This window comes from Zootoca vivipara, chromosome 8 (genome assembly GCF_963506605.1).
Source record: "Zootoca vivipara chromosome 8, rZooViv1.1, whole genome shotgun sequence".
NCBI lineage: Eukaryota > Metazoa > Chordata > Lepidosauria > Squamata > Lacertidae > Zootoca > Zootoca vivipara.
This window is the reverse complement of record NC_083283.1, coordinates 14,396,349-14,413,883: the sequence shown is the minus strand read 5'-3', so window position 1 is coordinate 14,413,883 and position 17,535 is coordinate 14,396,349. Positions and strand designations below refer to the sequence as shown.

At 42.1% G+C, this 17,535-nt stretch overlaps 1 protein-coding gene across 1 annotated transcript in view; it reads left to right on the top strand.

The window, feature by feature from the left end:
- Positions 1 to 17,535, top strand: part of MTBP (MDM2 binding protein) — a 31,442-nt gene that overhangs the window by 462 nt on the left and 13,445 nt on the right. The window contains exons 2-13 of the mRNA XM_035125373.2: positions 559 to 639; positions 1,141 to 1,214; positions 1,303 to 1,454; positions 3,947 to 4,005; positions 4,883 to 5,027; positions 6,186 to 6,300; positions 9,549 to 9,689; positions 10,268 to 10,362; positions 10,554 to 10,626; positions 12,158 to 12,275; positions 14,130 to 14,303; positions 15,647 to 15,757. Of these exons, the coding sequence (XP_034981264.2) occupies positions 559 to 639; positions 1,141 to 1,214; positions 1,303 to 1,454; positions 3,947 to 4,005; positions 4,883 to 5,027; positions 6,186 to 6,300; positions 9,549 to 9,689; positions 10,268 to 10,362; positions 10,554 to 10,626; positions 12,158 to 12,275; positions 14,130 to 14,303; positions 15,647 to 15,757 (1,338 nt within the window). The remainder of the gene's footprint in view (positions 1 to 558; positions 640 to 1,140; positions 1,215 to 1,302; positions 1,455 to 3,946; positions 4,006 to 4,882; positions 5,028 to 6,185; positions 6,301 to 9,548; positions 9,690 to 10,267; positions 10,363 to 10,553; positions 10,627 to 12,157; positions 12,276 to 14,129; positions 14,304 to 15,646; positions 15,758 to 17,535) is intronic.

Here is a 17,535-nt window from a genome sequence, read left to right as displayed (position 1 = left end):
ATGTGAATGTCATGTGTTTCTTGCCGGTTTAATTGATGTGTACACGTGTGAATGTGTGTTTATTGCAGATGTAATTCACGTGTACACATGTGAATGTGTGTTTGTTGCCAGTTTAATTCACGTGTAGACGTGTGAATGTGTGTTTATTGCAGCTTTTATTCACGTGTACACATTTGGACCTTGTTTGCTTATTGTCACCCTCCCATACTGGCATGTGAGCCTCGTTTCTTTATTGCAGTATCATTCACATTTATGTGTGAAACTTGTGTGCTTATTGCTGGTTTAATTCATGTGTATGTAAATGAACCTTATTGATTTATTGCAAGTTTCATTCACATGTATGTGTGTCAACATTGTGTGTTGATTGCAGATTTAATAAACGTGTACACATGTGAACCTCATTTGGTTATTGTCACCCTGTTTCATAGCTATAATATACTAGAGATATTTTGGCATGCATGCTACTGTAAATTTAAGGAATGCTTAATCAGGATGGAATGTGGATTATTGTGTTCCTATGATGCTTCTTGCACATAAACTAAAATTCGTATTTTGCAGGTTTGACTGCTGAAAGTATTTATAACTTATTAGAAACAAACTGCAGTACCTCACTAAACACAAAAGTTGAAGATTTCCCAGGTAAGTGAAACAGCAAATATTAGCATATGCCATGTTTTCAGACATTGGGGACTCACAGGGGATGGGTAGGTCCAACATGTGTTGCTTGTGAACTTCCCAGAAGCATCTGACTTGCCACTGTTGAAAACAGAAAAATCTTTATAAATTTTAAATGTTTTCAGGTCTGTGCTTTAGATGCCGGTTACGGTAATTTATAAAGTCACAGCAGTCATTTATTGAGGGCCTCACAGATTTAGTTAACTGTATATGGCCACTAGAAAACAAGGAGAAACAGCAGCGACTCGCAACAAAGAAAAGAGAAGGATAGTTAATAATGCAACAAAAAGACAATTGTTTACAGTAATATCTTGCATTTTGTTATTTAGTGTATATTTTTTGACAGCATCTTGCAGTTCTTCAGTCAGCCTTTGCAGTCCATTAAACATATCTAAAGAAGGAAATAGGGTTTGGATACAAGGTATTAATACGCTATCTATCTATCTATTCCTGCTTATTTTTTAGCATGTTCACTTGTTGGGACTCCAGGTGTGAAGGGATGGTATTTTGCAATTCAGTCAATATGTGGGTTTTCTCAGGTGAGTTAGTACAAGCTGCATCATTATCTATTCTACAATGTTAATATAACTTCGCCAACCCTTATGGAATTTCCTTTTGATTGGGTAGTTCTGCAGTTGTGACTGGGAGGACATCAATTTTGACCTGGAGACAGATGAAAGCAAAATCTCTATTCAAAGAAATATTGAAGCATGCCTTGGCGATTTCCAAAGTTTTGAGGACGACGACAGTAATAGCCGGGAATCCCTATCCCTGACTGAGTAAGCTGATTCAGTATTTGATAATACACCCAAATAGTATAGTTTAAGAACCAGAAAACCTAGGCTGTAAACCTAGGGAGGAGGCAACTATTGCCACTGTACAAAAATGGAGCTGGGATACATACCAGGGAAGAACAAGGGCAAGATAGCTTGTCTTAGGACGCTATTAGCTGAACGAGAACAGTGAAATGGCCGGGCTGAGGTCAGAAGGCCTGTGTGTGTTTTATAAGGCGCAGGTCAATTCTGTGTCCAGGGCAGCTGTCTATCAGCTCCATCTGGTAAGCAGGCTGAGACCCTACCTGCCTGCAGACTGTCTCACCAGAGTGGTGCATGCTCTAGTTATCTTTTGCTTGGACTACTGCAATGCGCTCTACGTGGGGCTACCTTTGAAGGTGACCTGGAAACTGCAACTAATCCAGAATGCGGCAGCTAGATTGGTGACTGGGAGCGGCCGCCGAGACCACATAACACCGGTCTTGAAAGACCTGCATTGGCTCCCAGTACGTTTCCGAGCACAATTCAAAGTGTTGGTGCTGACCTTTAAAGCCCCAAATGGCCTCAGTCCAGTATACCTGAAGGAGCGTCTCCACCCCAATCGTTCTGCTTGGACACTGAGGTCCAGTGCCGAGGGCCTTCTGGCGGTTCCCTCGTTGTGAGAAGCCAAGTTGCAGGGAACCAGGCAGAGGGCCTTCTCGGTAGTGGCGCCCGCCCTGTGGAACGCCCTCCCATCAGATGTCAAAGAGAAAAACAACTACCAGACTTTTAGAAGACATCTGAAGGCAGCCCTGTTCAGGGAGGCTTTTAATGTTTAATAGATTACTGTGTTTTATTTTTCTGTTGGAAGCCGCCCAGAGTGGCTGGGGAAACCCAGCCAGATGGGCGGGGTATAAATAAATTATTATTATTATTATTATTATTATTATTATTATTATTATTATTATTATTATTACTACTACTACTACTACTACTACTTTATTTTCAACCAAATGAGTCCCTTAGGATAATTCGTAGGAAGCATAAGCAGTGAGGCAATACAGACACACCAGTTTTACAATGCAGTTGTGATATGGAAGCCTTTATAAAGAGGGCATACCTTTTGAGAACTTGGCTAGCTTCTTCGGTTGTCAGAACATGTGAAATACATTCATGGGCTTTGAAAGTGGCTGTAATGAAAGCATGATAATGTTAGGCTGTTATGAGGCTGCATACAACAGCAGTTTCGAATAGGTCTTGGCCTTGTAAGCCTGGCAGTTTCTTGGAGAGGTTTGACTAGTTGAATGTTAAAACATTATTTATTTCAGATATAAATGCTGCATGGCAGGTGTTGTTAATTTTACAAGAAAACTCTAAATGCCAACACAAGGGGGAGCCGGTGTGTTGATCACTGAAACATGTCAAACAGAAGTCGCTTCATCTCTTTAGCCTGAAATTCTAAACATACATACAGTAGTTACGAATAATCCCAACTGAACTTAGTTGCGTTTGTTCTGAATAAACGTACATCGGATTGTGTTATAAGTAGCAAAACAGTGTTAGTAAATGACTTGTTGGAGGGACATTTTTTTAGAGTTTGACTTGGCATATGACTGCTCTAATAACCAGTGAATAATTTTTAAAAAACATAAAATTTAAATCATGGGTAGGCAAATTAAGGCTCAGGGCCCAGATCTGGCCCAATCGCCTTCTAAATCCGGCCTGCAGATAGTCTGGGAACCAGCGTGTTTCCGGATGTGTGCTTTTATTTAAAATGCATCTCTGGGCTATTTGTGGGGCATATGAATTCATTCATTCTCCCCCTTTCAAAATAATAGTCCGCTCCCCCCCCCCCAAGGTCTGAGGGACAGTGGACCGACCCACTGCTGAAAGCATCCTTGCATGGATGTTTCCATAGGATCTTTATGTGATCCCTAATCCACCTCCCTAGATGGGTTCTTTTAATAACAGCCCCCTTGGTAAGAGAGGCCAAAGGCATTGGTAAAAGGTAAAGGTAAAGGGATCCCTGACAATTAGGTCCAGTCGTGAACGACTCTGGGGTTGTGGCACTCATTTCGCGCTATTGGCCAAGGGAGCCGGCGTACAGCTTCCAGGTCATGTGCCCAGCATGACAAAGCCGCTTCTGGCGAACCAGAGCAGCACACGGAAACGCCGTTTACCTTCCCGCTGTTTATCTACTTGCACTATTTATCTACTTGCACTTTAACGTGCTTTCGAACTGCTAGGTTGGCAGGAGCTGGGACCAAGCAACGGGAGCTCACCCCATCGCGGGGATTCGAACCGCCGACCTTCTGATCGGCAAGCCCTAGGCTCAGTGGTTTAACCCACAGCTCCACCAGACATCAAATAAGAAGTGAGCCTACTTGCCTGTTTCACACACTGAAAACATGTTGATACTTTGCAATTCTAATATGTGGATTGCATAATGCTTGGAATATTTCAAAGCATTTTATTCCTGAAAGATGATAGCTTATTTATTTTCAATGTTTGTGTTTCAGTCTCTATGAAGAGTCTGCAGAGAGTATACATCTGTTAGCAGATAAGCTTCCTGCTCCTGGTAATCTTTTTTTAATAATCGAATCTTTTCCCCTGAAATATCTTTTTTTTAAAAAAATGCATTTGGGGTTTAACAGATCTATTCCAATTTTATTTTATTTTTTCTATGGCGATCCTTATTCAAGTAAGCATGCATGTTGTCACTCCCTTCTGTATATAATCCTCTCTTATTTGGCAAGTAGTTTTGCATTGCTGGAAAGTTTGGTTCTTTTACCAGCTGGTGTTTGTGCTTCTGTTTATGTATTTCCAGCATTCATAGTCTGGGAGCAAAGTGGCAATAGGTTTCCACATTAGAGCAGCCTGGTAGAAGAAATACAGTATGGCAAAATTTAGTTTTTTAAAAAAACTTAAAAGTGATCAGGAATCATAATGGAAATAAGTCAACACTTTATCTGTGCCTATTGTGATAGACTTGCAAAATGGACTTGGAAGATGATGATGCTTGCTGCAAACAGAGCTGAACAGTATTTATTTAGCCATTTTTATATCGCCGAGTTATCTGTGCCTTCCAGGGCTTATTTACAGATCTGTGTTAGAGGAATGAAAGGAGGGTCGTGAAGTAAGACGCTTGATATACAGTGGAAGGAAAATTGGAACTGCAAAGGTATCAAGAAGCTTAAATGCAGCTTTTTCTGGGGTTATCTGTAAAAGATGGAGCATAACAGTGAAGGTGTGATGTCAATGTTAGGTTGCATCTCTTAAAGCATCTCGCTAAATTTGAGTGTTCTACAACTAGATGTTTGAGAAATGCGGCAAACAAGCCTATAACTTTTGACAAACTGCTTGATAATAGCTTTTTTGGGGATAAAACAGCTTTACCCTATCTTGTGCTTAATAGTGAGGGGTTTGTGTTATATCTATTGTAATTGCTTCTACAGGAAGAACAATGGTTGATGTCATATTGCATTCTTCAGAAAGAGATGCCCCTAGATTAAAAGATTGCTTACCTGCCATTGGTGCCTTGAAACACCTGAGAGAATGGCATGGAGCAAAAATAACTATTGTAGCAAGTGAAAGAAAAATGTGAGTAGTGCCATTTAAACAAGAGAACTAATTTTAGTGTTTATGTCACTTTATGTAAAAATATTTGAACATCTCAGTTCATAAATTGTAATATTTTGGCAGGGACCCTTACAAACAAAATGTACCGTATGTTTCACTCCATAAGACACACCTGACCATAAGACGCACTTAGTTTTCAAAGGGGGAAAGCCCCGTTTTTGTGGGGATCAGCTCACAGTTGTGCAGCTTCTTTTGCAAAGAGGAAAAGCCCAATTTTTAAAAGGATCGGCTCAAAGTTGTTGAGTTTACTTTGCAAAGGGAAAAATCCTGTTCAACTCACAGTTCTGCAGCTTCTGATAATCTAATCAGCCAGATAATCCAATCAGCCAGTCACATGTTGCTGGGGAAACAGCCTCCCTCTGCAGAACATTCAACAATGGAGGCCTGGGCAAGGGGGTGGCCGGAAGGGAGCTAGCTTCCCTTATCTCCCACCCCAATCTCTTGCAACCAGCAGCTGAGGGGTTTCCTCTTTCCCTCTTGTTAGCCTTTAGCTCTTTCTTAAAAAAAAAAAAAGCACGATCTGCTTTTCAACCCTGGGCAATTCGGCTCCAGGGACCATGCATTCGCTCCATAAGACACACAGACATCCCCCCCTTACATTTTCGGAGGGAAAAAGTGTGTCCTATGGAGCGAAAAAATACGGTAAGTTTGCACCAAAAGAGAAAACAAGAGCAGCATACTTCCAAAATGTTGACTAAAGCGTTGCATTGTATCTTTCTGGTAGATTTCTTCTCTGCCTTGATGTATGTTTAAATTGTATACAGGGTTTGAGGTTTTTTCCGGCGATAATGAATCGTGTTCTCAGGTGTCAAAGTGAACTTGTCATGCCCATCAAGCTGCCTTTTGATTTCCTAGAGGGCTAGGAAGTCTTGAGCTAGACACCTGAATGCTAAGGGAGATTTGTGAGACCATAGAATTTGAGTTATAAGATCACTGAGTGATTTTGGTTAAATGAAGGCATATAGATAATGCCCACAACTACTAAGATATATTACTTTTACAAAAGATAAAAGCAGTACTGGGCTGATAGCTGGTGTTGTACCGTTACATTGGAGTTGTAAAGATATAAAGATATGAGTAAAGAACGCATAACTCACTCATGTTTTCTTTCTGCAACAGTTGGCAGAAAATCGCAGACTATCTTTCTGCAGATATTGTGGCTCCTGAGAATCTAAAAAATAGCATTGATTCAAGAGACCTGTGGAGAGGAAAGATTCAGATATGGGAGCGAAAGGTATTGGTGTGAAACCTGTATCAGACTAATGAAAAATGCATGCTGAGTTCGTACACGGAAAGGCTTCAAAGCTCTTGATTGAATTTAGTGAATCAGAGAAAAACTGTGTTGCTTTAAACATAGTGATCAAGGTGTGTGTGGCTGAAACAGCCTAGCGTTCTTGTTTGGGTGGGCAGAGCTTGCAGGTTTGAGATAGCAACCCAAGCATGCTAACTCTGGATGTGCTTGATCGTGCAGATGAGCTGCAATCCCAGAAAATGTGCTCCCCCCTCAGTTGTCAAATTGCTTCCCTGGCAGAGCCCACAAAGTCCGGTGCCAGATAGGACACAGGAAGGAGATAGGGCTATCCGACGACGGCATGCTTCAAGTTCCCTGTGAGAGAAACCTCATTTAAGCACCATCAGTCCGTAGCAAAAGGAAAAACAAGGAAACAGTGGGGTCACTCAGAGGAGAAGATGGTGAAATGCAAACAGGGGACAGAGAAAGGGCAGAACTCCTCAATGCCTTCTTTGCCTCTGTCTTCTCCAAGAAAGAAAACAACGCCCGACCTGAAGAATATGGAGCAGATGATTCAGCAGGGGAAACACAGCCCAGAATAAGTAAGGAGGTAGTACAAGAATACTTGGCTAGTTTAGATGTATTCAAGTCTCCAGGGCCAGATGAACTACATCCAAGAGTATTAAAAGAACTGGCAGAGGTGATTTCAGAACCACTGGCAATAATCTTTGAAAATTCCTGGAGAACAGGCGAAGTTCCAGCAGACTGGAGGAGGGCAAATGTTGTCCCTATTTTCAAAAAGGGGAAAAGAGAGGACCCAAACAATTACCGCCCAGTCAGCCTGACATCAATACCAGGAAAGATTCTAGAGCAGATCATTAAGCAAACAGTCTGTGAGCACCTAGAAAGAAACTCTGTGATCACTAAAAGTCAGCATGGGTTCCTGAAAAATAAGTCATGTCAGACTAATCTGATCTCATTTTTTGACAGAATTACAAGCCTGGTAGATGAAGGGAACGCTGTGGATGTAGCCTATCTTGATTTCAGCAAGGCCTTTGACAAGGTGCCCCATGATATTCTTGTAAAGAAGCTGGTAAAATGTGGGCTAGACAATGCTACCATTCAGTGGATTTGTAGCTGGATTACTGACCGAACCCAAAGGGTGCTCATCAATGGCTCCTCCTCATCCTGGAGAGTAGTGACTAGTGGGGTGCCACAGGGTTCTGTCTTGGGCCCAGTCTTGTTCAACATCTTTATCAATGACTTGGATGATGGGCTTGAGGGAATCCTGAGCAAGTTTGCAGATGACACCAAGTTGGGAGGGGTGGCTAACACCCCAGAGGACAGGATCACACTTCAGAATGACCTTAACAGATTAGACAACTGGGCCAAAGCAAACAAGATGAATTTTAACAAGGAGAAATGTAAAGTACTACATTTGGGCAAAAAAAATGAAAGGCACAAATACAGGATGGGAGACACCTGGCTTGAGAGCAGTACATGTGAAAAGGATCTAGGAGTTTTGGTTGACCACAAACTTGACATGAGTCAGCAGTGTGATGCAGCAGCTAAAAAAGCCAATGCAATTCTGGGCTGCATCAATAGGAGTATAGCATCTAGATCAAGGGAAGTAATAGTACCACTGTATTCTGCTCTGGTCAGACCTCACCTGGAGTATTGTGTCCAGTTCTGGGCACCACAGTTCAAGAAGGATACTGATAAGCTGGAACGTGTCCAGAAGAGGGCAACCAAAATGGTCAAAGGCCTGGAAACGATGCCTTATGAGGAACGGCTTAGGGAGCTGGGTATGTTTAGCCTGGAGAAGAGAAGGTTAAGGGGTGATATGATAACCATGTTCAAATATATAAAAGGATGTCATATAAAGGAGGGAGAAAGGTTGTTTTCTGCTGCTCCAGAGAAGCGGACACGGAGCAACGGATTCAAACTACAAGAAAGAAGATTCCACCTAAACATTAGGAAGAACTTCCTGACAGTAAGAGCTGTTCGGCAGTGGAATTTGCTGCCAAGGAGTGTGGTGGAGTCTCCTTCTTTGGAGGTCTTTAAGCAGAAGCTTGACAGCCATCTGTCAGGAATGCTTTGATGGTGTTTCCTGCTTGGCAGGGGGTTGGACTGGATGGCCCTTGTGGTCTCTTCCAACTCTATGATTCTATGATTCTATGATTCTATGATTCTATGATTCTATGAGTCACTACAAGTGCAGTGTTGTTGTTGTTTGTTGTTGTTTAGTCGTGTCCGACTCTTCGTGACCCCATGGACCATAGCACTCCAGGCACTCCTGTCTTCCACTGCCTCACGCAGTTTGGTCAAACTCATGTTCATAGCTTCGAGAACACTGTCCAACCATCTCATCCTCGGTCGTCCCCTTCTCCTTGTGCCCTCAATCTTTCCCAACATCAGGGTCTTTTCCAGGGAGTCTTCTCTTCTCATGAGGTGGCCAAAGTATTGGAGCCTCAGCTTCACGATCTGTCCTTCCAGTGAGCGCTCAGGGCTGATTTCCTTCAGAATGGATAGGTTTGATCTTCTTGCAGTCCATGGGACTCTCAAGAGTCTCCTCCAGCACCATAATTCAAAAGCATCAATTCTTCGGCGATCAGCCTTCCTTATGGTCCAGCTCTCACTTCCATACATCACTACTGGGAAAACCATAGCTTTAACTATACGGACCTTTGTATAGTGCAGTGTGTTAGATCTCAAATCTGCATGTTTATGATGAATCCAGGGCCTTGAATCCACCTTGGATGGTGAAGATACCCACACAGAGGGACAGAGGAGTGAAGGCGATAGAAAAGCATATTAAGCAGTAAAGAGGCATGAGGCGCACAAAGGAGGCAAGTCTCCCATTTCCTGTTGTGCACATGACTTCCTCTCTTCTTACCGCAGCAGGAGATTTTGAAGTTGAGTGAGGAATAATACTTGTGCGTTTAAAGGAGGATTAGATGGCAGCATTCTGATCTTGCCTCTATGCTATCCACTTCCTTCCCCAGAAAGAAGAGCAGGGGATGTAGGTGGGACCAGCTTTTCTGAGCACACAAGCAAGGAAAAAAGCTATTGAAAGTGTTTTTTTATAAAAAATAAAATCCAGTAATGCATTGTTTTTAATTCAATTCGTTGTGTTTTCTTTTTTCACTTTAAGTGTTTCTGACTAATTTAAAAAGAAATAAATGCAACTCCTACTATAGATTTATTTTTATTTTTTTGCACTTACTCTTTTCTATTTCTGCTTTCTTCAGTTTGGATCTGAAATTACTTTTCCGGACTTCTGTATAAAAGGCACTGCATCAGGAAGGCAGCTCGGCACCTTGGCTTTAAATTCTTACTTTACTGCCGATGAAACTGGACGTGCGCAGAATACTAATGTTTGTTTGTCGGAGGTATAGCCTGTGTTTTTACGTGTCTTTGAAACTGCACTTCTCCTCTTTGGGAATCAACAGTGGCTAAATCTAGGCAATAGGCATGCGATAAAACTGAAGATTTGTTTTAAGGAGACTGGGAAACATTCACAGGCAAAAATTAAACAGAATATTTGAAAAATCTGGCTGCAGGTTCTCTCTGTGCTGAAAAGGGGGGAGAGGATCACACTTACCTAAACACATGAAAACCACGAAGGGAAGAAGACAAAAAGTAGGGAAGAGAAATGCAAGCAAATGTACCAACGTGTTTAAAGCTTGGCTGCTGTTGGGGATAAAAAAAAAGGATTATTTTTGGTCAAGAAATTCAGTTGAGCCTAGTTTGTGCTCATCATGGTTGATTTTCCTTTCCATTACGTTGTGACTTGGCCATTTCAGAGGGTATTTTGACTATGGGGCTTTTCGACTGCAAGAGAAAAGGGAGTGCCGAAACCTCTGTGTGTGGTATTTTCTGGCCATAAACATATAGAATCATCTCATTTAGAGGCATTGGTGGTATATGTGTTTGCCTAATATCCCTTTCATTTTTTATTTCTTCTCAGGTTTTCCATTATTATTGCCCTGTGTTGAAATTTGTACAGATAGTGATGTTGTCCCATCTGCCTTCATCTTTAGTCTCGGGTCTTCAGTTTGAGCTGTATCCTTTTGCTACCAGACTCGTTTTGTGTGATTTAGATGCTTTGAGGGCATGTAGAGAACGAGGCTCTTATATCTCCGGGCGGTGGGTTTGAGCCACACGTTGGACATTGCTAGATGACCCTCGGGGTTCCTTCCAACTCTACAATTCTGTGATTCTATGAGGAAATGGTTCTTTAACTCTCTGTGTAGGAGCCTGGCAAGAACCGATGTTGAGGAGAAATCTCTGCTGTTTTGGAATCAGATTTCTTCTCTGCGTGGAAAGGTATATTGCATGGGTAGGCCCAATCGCCTTCTAAATCCGGCCCGCAGACGGTCCAGGAATCAGCATTTTTTTTTTTTACATGAGTAGAATGTGTCCTTTTATTTAAAATGCATCTCTGGGATATTTGTGGGGCATAGGAATTCGTTCATTCTCCCCCCCCAAAAAAATTTGGCCATCCCCCCCCCAAAGGTCTGAGGGACAGTGGACTGGCCCCCTGCTGAAAAAGTTTGCTGCCCCCTGGTATATTGTCTCTTGCAGTGTTTTTTTCTGGGGGGACACAGTGGGGCGCATACCCCTAAACATTTTGTGAATCTAAGTTTGGCCTCATTGAGGGGCAGTATTTCAATATGAGTAGAAAAATGAAAGTATCCCTAAACATTTTTTTAAAGAAAAAAAGCACTGGTCTCTTGGGAAAATTAAGTATAATGTTAAGTTTTATATGTATACTGGTCTCTGGTGTGTCACCTTATTTCTTGGGTAAATATTAATAAGTAATGAGCACATTGGCTTAAAAAGAAATAAGCATAGATTCCATTTGGGGTAGAGAGTTTCTTGGAAAGATAGCAAGTGCTGTGCTTTGCAGCACAGTAGTATCTGAGGACTATTCACAAACTTTCTAAGTATAAATTATATATTTGATGCAGTGTTTCTCAACCTTAGGTCTCCAGCTATTGTTGGACTACAAAACCCATAATCCCTAGCTAGCAGTACCAGTGGACAGAGATAATGGGAGTTATAGTCCAACAACAGCTATGCGACTCAAGGTTGAGAAGCATTGATTTAATGAATGTAGCTCTAAACTATTGTCAACAAGCCAAAGCTCACAAACGATGGTTTGATCCTGGCATGGTTAAACGAACCATAGTATAACCATGGTTTCCATGAATTCAGTTTAGAACGGTTTGCTCTGGTTTAGTTTAAAAGTGAAAGTGAAAGCTTCCCCACTTCTCACAGCTATAGCAGAGGCGAGAGAGAGACTGCATGAGCCCATGGCTCCTTTAGGCCCACTCAGATAATCCTCAACAGTAGTTGAGTGTTTTTACTGGAAATGCACATCATTTCTAAATTACGAGCCATATGCCTGGGGTTGTAAATGTATGGAATAAAGAAAAACGGGCATAAAAGTTCAGTGTCTTTCATATCCAAAATACAGGGGGATATGTGCCCTAAAGTGAGACTGCAGTTTGCAACAAGAATCAAGCAGATTTATTGGTCTGGATGTTGTTGCATTCACTTGATTCAGGACATGTAAAAGGCATTATTGCAGCCATCTTATATGTGCAGATAAATGTTCACACAAGTGACCTGTTTGCATGACCCCCATAATGCAGGAGGAAGGGATTAGCGAAGTTGCTCTTTTGTGACGAGAAGCCGTGGTTTTGCTTCTCATTTTCAAGGTAGAACAGCATATTTTTTTTGTCATCGTATCGACTGCCCTTGAAGGATCAGTCATACTACCTGACCCTTTAAAAATCTTTCTCCTGTGATGTTTATTTGGTAATGGAAAAGTGTATATATGCTTTTTCTGCAGGTAGGAGCCTTATTTTTATTGCCTTGCAGAGTAAGCAGCATGTTGATTCCTTTACCCACGCAGCTGAGGACAAAAAAATGGAAGGAATATTTAGCCCAGAAACCCAGACTCATTAATGGTAAGTTGTCTTTCTTTACCACATTTGCACTCTTTCCCTGTCATGCTGGCCCACTTTTTTCAAACCCCCCCCCCAAATTGCTCTTTTTTCTCTTGAAACTCTTGGTAGATCTTTATTGACTGTATATGAACCTTGCATAAAAACAATACCTCTTTTGAAGCTTTTTTTTTAAAAAAAGCAGTATAAAAAAGAAATGCTTCTATTTCCTTAAGATAAGATAAGATATCTTTATTGTCATTGTCCCCTTGCGGGAACAACGAAATTACTCGGTTGCTACATCCACTCAGATAAAGCATTCCGCATAATCCAAAATTACAAAACCTAATTAAAAACAGTAAATATAATACAAAATAACATGTAAAATAAGATGACTTCAAAGTCCAGGCTTTCCATTTAAGGCCAAAATCGCTCTAGAGAAGAAACTGTTCCTGAGACGGCTCGTTCTTGCCTGCATAGTTCTATATCTCCGTCCCGATGGCAGGAGCTGAAAGAAATGGTGACCAGGGTGCGTTGGATCTCCTGATATGTCTAGTGCTTTTCTGTGGCACCTGGTGGTGTAGATTTGTTCTAAGGTGGAGAGTGAGTAGCCAATAATGCTCTCTGCTGTTTTAATAATTCTGCACAGCCCTGCTCTATCCTGAGAAGTACAGCTTCCGTACCACACACACATAAACCGTACGTGAGCACGCTCTGTATGGCACAGTGATAGAAGGCAAGCAGCAGCTTTTGTGGAAGATGGTTTTTCCTTAAAATTCTCAAAAAATACAGTCTCTGCTGCGCCTTCTTCACAAGCCCCCTTGTATTAACACTCCAGGACAGATCCTCCTGTAACTCAATGCCTAGAAATCTAAACGTTGTTACCCTCTCCACACAAATAAGAGCTCATAAACTAGGATGACCTAATAACATAACTTTGTATGTGTTTACTCAGAAGCAACCCCCAGTGTATTCAGTGGGCTTGCTTCCTAGCCAGTGGATATAACATTGCAACCTAAATATATTGATCTGAATAATTTATAATAATAATAAAATAATAATAAATTTTTATTTATACCCCGCCCTCCCCAGTCAAAAACCGGGCTCAGGGCGGCTGACACCAACAGAACTACAATAAAACATAAAAACAATTAATTAAAATACAGATTAAAATACAATGTTAAAATTTAAAGTGCAGCCTCATTTCAAGTATTCCATAAATCCAAGCCATGAGGGAGGAAAAACACAGGGGTCAAGCTGAGTCTAACCCAAAGGCCAGGCGGAACAGCTCTGTCTTGCAGGCCCTGCGGAAAGATGACAAATCCCGCAGGGCCCTGGTCTCCTGGGAAAGAGCGTTCCACCAAGTTGGGGCCAGTACTGAAAAGGCCCTGGCTCTAGTAGAGGCCAATCTAGCCATCTTATGGCTCGGGATCTCCAGAATATTGTTGTTTGTGGACCTTAAGGTCCTCCGCGGGGCATACCAGGAGAGGCGGTCCCGTAGGTACGAGGGTCCCAAGCCGCATAGGGCTTTAAAGGTCAAAACCAGCACCTTAAACCTGATCCTGTACTCCACCGGGAGCCAGTGCAGCTGGTAAAGCACTGGATGAATGTGATCCCGTGGCCGGGACCCTGTAAGGAGCCTCGCCGCGGCATTCTGCAGGTATTCTTTAAATTTATGAAGAAATTGTGTGTGTGTGTTTAAAATTAACGAAAGTTTAAATGTATTTACTTCTCTTATTAGAGGAACCCTGGCTATCCTAAATCTAGAACTTATTAAGATTCATTCTAGATTTTCTGTATGTGTTTATTGGACAAATGACTGTTTACTTTAGTAAGGTCTGAAGTCTTTAGTTGCACGACTTCTTGTTTTCTAATTAGTTCCAGAAGTTGAACTGAAAGGAGAAACTTGCAACTATTATTTCTTGGTACAAGGCAACGGCTGTGGAGGTTGCAAAGCAACATTGATCTATTCAGCCAGTCAGATCAATGGATCACTCACTCTTGCAAAAACAACCGGAAAATTAACCACAAAGACGGGAGAAACTAAAGCATGTAAGTATTATGGCGCATGACTTTCCTTCCAAGTAGAACAAGATGTGGACTGCACCAATTTCCTTTTTAAAAATAGAGATCTAATATATTCAATGTTTGGAGTCTTAGATCCAAGATAATAAGGATATTAATCATTTAAACCAATTCTAACTTCTAAGAACTAATCAAGCCTGTGAGCTTGCTTATTAGTTCAGTCGGGGAATGAGATTTGTGTACAGGCTTGTTCTCCTGAGTGTTTTCTCACTGATTTTGATGAGACAAATCTTGGAATGGCTATTGTACACACTGCTATTACAATTGCACGGGTTAGAGCAGCTTTTGCCAGTCTGCAGCCCTGCTGGTGGGAGTTGTGGTCCTAAACAAACAGAGGCCACCAGGTTGTCAAAGATGGGGTTAGATCAGGCTTCCTCGAACTCGGCCCTCCAGGTGTCTTTGGCCTACAACTCCCATGATCCCTAGCTAGTCAGGGATGATGGGAATTGTAGTCTCAAAACATCTGGAGGGCCGAGTTTGAGGAAGCCTGGGTTAGATGTTTTCTTTTATTGCATTTCCCAGCAAAATATGTCTCCGATTTAGAACATTGCAGGGGGTTTGCTAGAGCTGGCCAGGACATTGGTGACTTTTTCCGTGTTTGTTGATGGATCAAACAGTATGTGGGCCCATCTTACCAGTTTCGGAAAGTTGCTAATAAGCATCCCATTCATATTTATTCCCAATTGGGGGGGGGGGAGCTTTTTCAGGTATAGAAAGGGATCAGTCTGAATATAGAAATACATCATTGAATGTTAATAATAGTACTTATTAGGCATCTCGTTAAGCATTGTCAGTCGCATTGTTAGATTTCATAATCCAATATAATGCTTAGCCTGGTAAAGAGGAGACTGGGAGGAAATATAATAGCCATCTTCAAATATCTCAATGGCTGCCACATGGAATAAGGAACAAGCTTGTTTTCTCCTGCTCTGGGGGCTAGGACCCGTACCAATCGATAAGTTGCAAGAAAAGAGATTCTGGCTAAACATCAGGAAGAACTTTCTGATAGTAAGAGCCCGTTTGGCAGTGGAACGGACTCCCTCAGGAGGTGGTGGACTCTCCTTCTTTGGAGGTTTTTAAGCAAAGGTTTGGTGGTCATCTGCCCAAGATGCTTTAGGTGAGATTGCTGCATTGCAGGGGGTTGGACTAGATGACACTTCGTGTCCCTTCCAACTCTACAATTCTATGATTGTATATTGCTTTCTGTCATAAATGATCTCAAAGCGGCTCATGTGATTCTAAGATTCTAATTTGATCAGAATTTTTTAAGAACACCTCTCCTCTCTCCCTCCCCTCCCCTATCAACACAGTTTTGTTTGAAGAATTCATCAGATCTCTCCCACATTTCTGCGGAGAACAGATTTTACAGAGAGAGAAGAAATTGGCTCGTGCCCAAGCATTGGCTTTGAATCACTGCCGGAGTGAGTAACAGAGAGAAGAGCGAGTCGGTGAACTGATATAAACCACATTTATCTTAATTTGGAGTTTAATTTGACACTATTTACATTTATAAGCCCTGGAGAAGCTCGTAAGTTCAAATATTGTTTAAAAGAGTTGTCATTAAGAAAAATTACAACCGTACATCAGGTAACTCTAACCAGGCTTAGGATATTGCCCCCCCCCACTTTGAATAGCTTCAAATCACATATTCTGTTTTTTTTTTTTTGAGGGCAAGGGAGTCTTTGCCTGCTTGCAGAGCAGATAGCCCCTCTGCTTGCAGGGCAGGTAGCTAAATCGGAGAAGGAGCGATGAAAGTTTAAAACAAAAACCAAATACCCAGTAGAGATTTTGTTGTTTCAACGGGGCACAAGTAGTCTGTAGGAACACCAGGGTAAGTGCTTGGTTGTATATTGTTGGAACAATCACTCTCCTTACTGGACCTAAGGTAATATGAAGATTAAATAAAAACATTTATAAATAAGCAAGCAACAAATAGAAAATAGGGCTAGTCATGAACCCAGTGCTCTACACAGTGAGAGGAGTGTAAATGATCAGAACAGGCTCACTTCGGATTGTCCGGGGGGGGGGGTGGACACTAGGGGAGGCAGAGCTGCCCTTCCTTCTCCCTACCTCATGGATTGATTCAAGTCAAGGAAATAAATGCCTCTGTACCGCTGTACTTGAAATTCAATCCCATTGGGACCATTGACTTCCTTCTCAATTTGTCTGAACCTCGTTAAGATTGGCTTTTAGGCTGCAATCCTATACAGGCTTACTTGGGAGTATGTTCCAGTGAAACCCCACCAAGATCAATGTGGTGGGTATTCCCAAATAAAATAAAAAATGATGCCTGAATCTTACTTCTGCTGACTACAAGCACCTTCCGTTTTCTTCTGAACAACAAGCTAAGCGCTAAGGGGCATATTTTGTTTTTAGTACCCATTTGACAAAAGCGCCACGTGAGGCCTTGGAAAAAGGAGCACCCCCTGCAACCTGTTTTTTAAAGCACATGTGGGGAGCAGCCCCATAGCCTTCAACTACAGGAGCGGCAGAAGCAGGGGGAGAATATAGCTGCCTGCTTTGGTGAATTGATAGAGCAAATAGCTAGGCCTTAGCAAATGGCCGCGTTAAAAAAACCAACTTAAAGAAGGCTGATCACCGAAGAATTGATGCTTTTGAATTATGGTGCTGGAGGAGACTCTTGAGAGTCCCATGGACTGCAAGAAGATCAAACCTATCCATTCTGAAGGAAATCAGCCCTGAGTGCTCACTGGAAGGACAGATCCTGAAGCTGAGGCTCCAATACTTTGGCCACCTCATGAGAAGAGAAGACTCCCTGGAAAAGACCCTGATGTTGGGCAAGATTGAGGGCACAAGGAGAAGGGGACGACAGAGGATGAGATGGTTGGACAGTGTTCTCGAAGCTACGAACATGAGTTTGACCAAACTGCGGGAGGCAGTGCAAGACAGGAGTGCCTGGCGTGCTATGGTCCATGGGGTCAAGAAGAGTCGGACACGACTAAACGACTCAACAACAACAACAACAAAACCAACAACACTTTCCACTACTCCTTGCCAAACTTCCTGTGGCGACTGTGGGAAGTAGACACAAAATTCATGAATTAATATGCCTCGTTTGCTGAATTAGTGAATGGTTTGCATATTGTGTAGATTACACTGTTGAGGTTTGTGACAACCGAGGGAGGGGAATTCTATCCGTATTGCTTGACAATTCGTTCTTGACTGGTTCCTTCTGGTT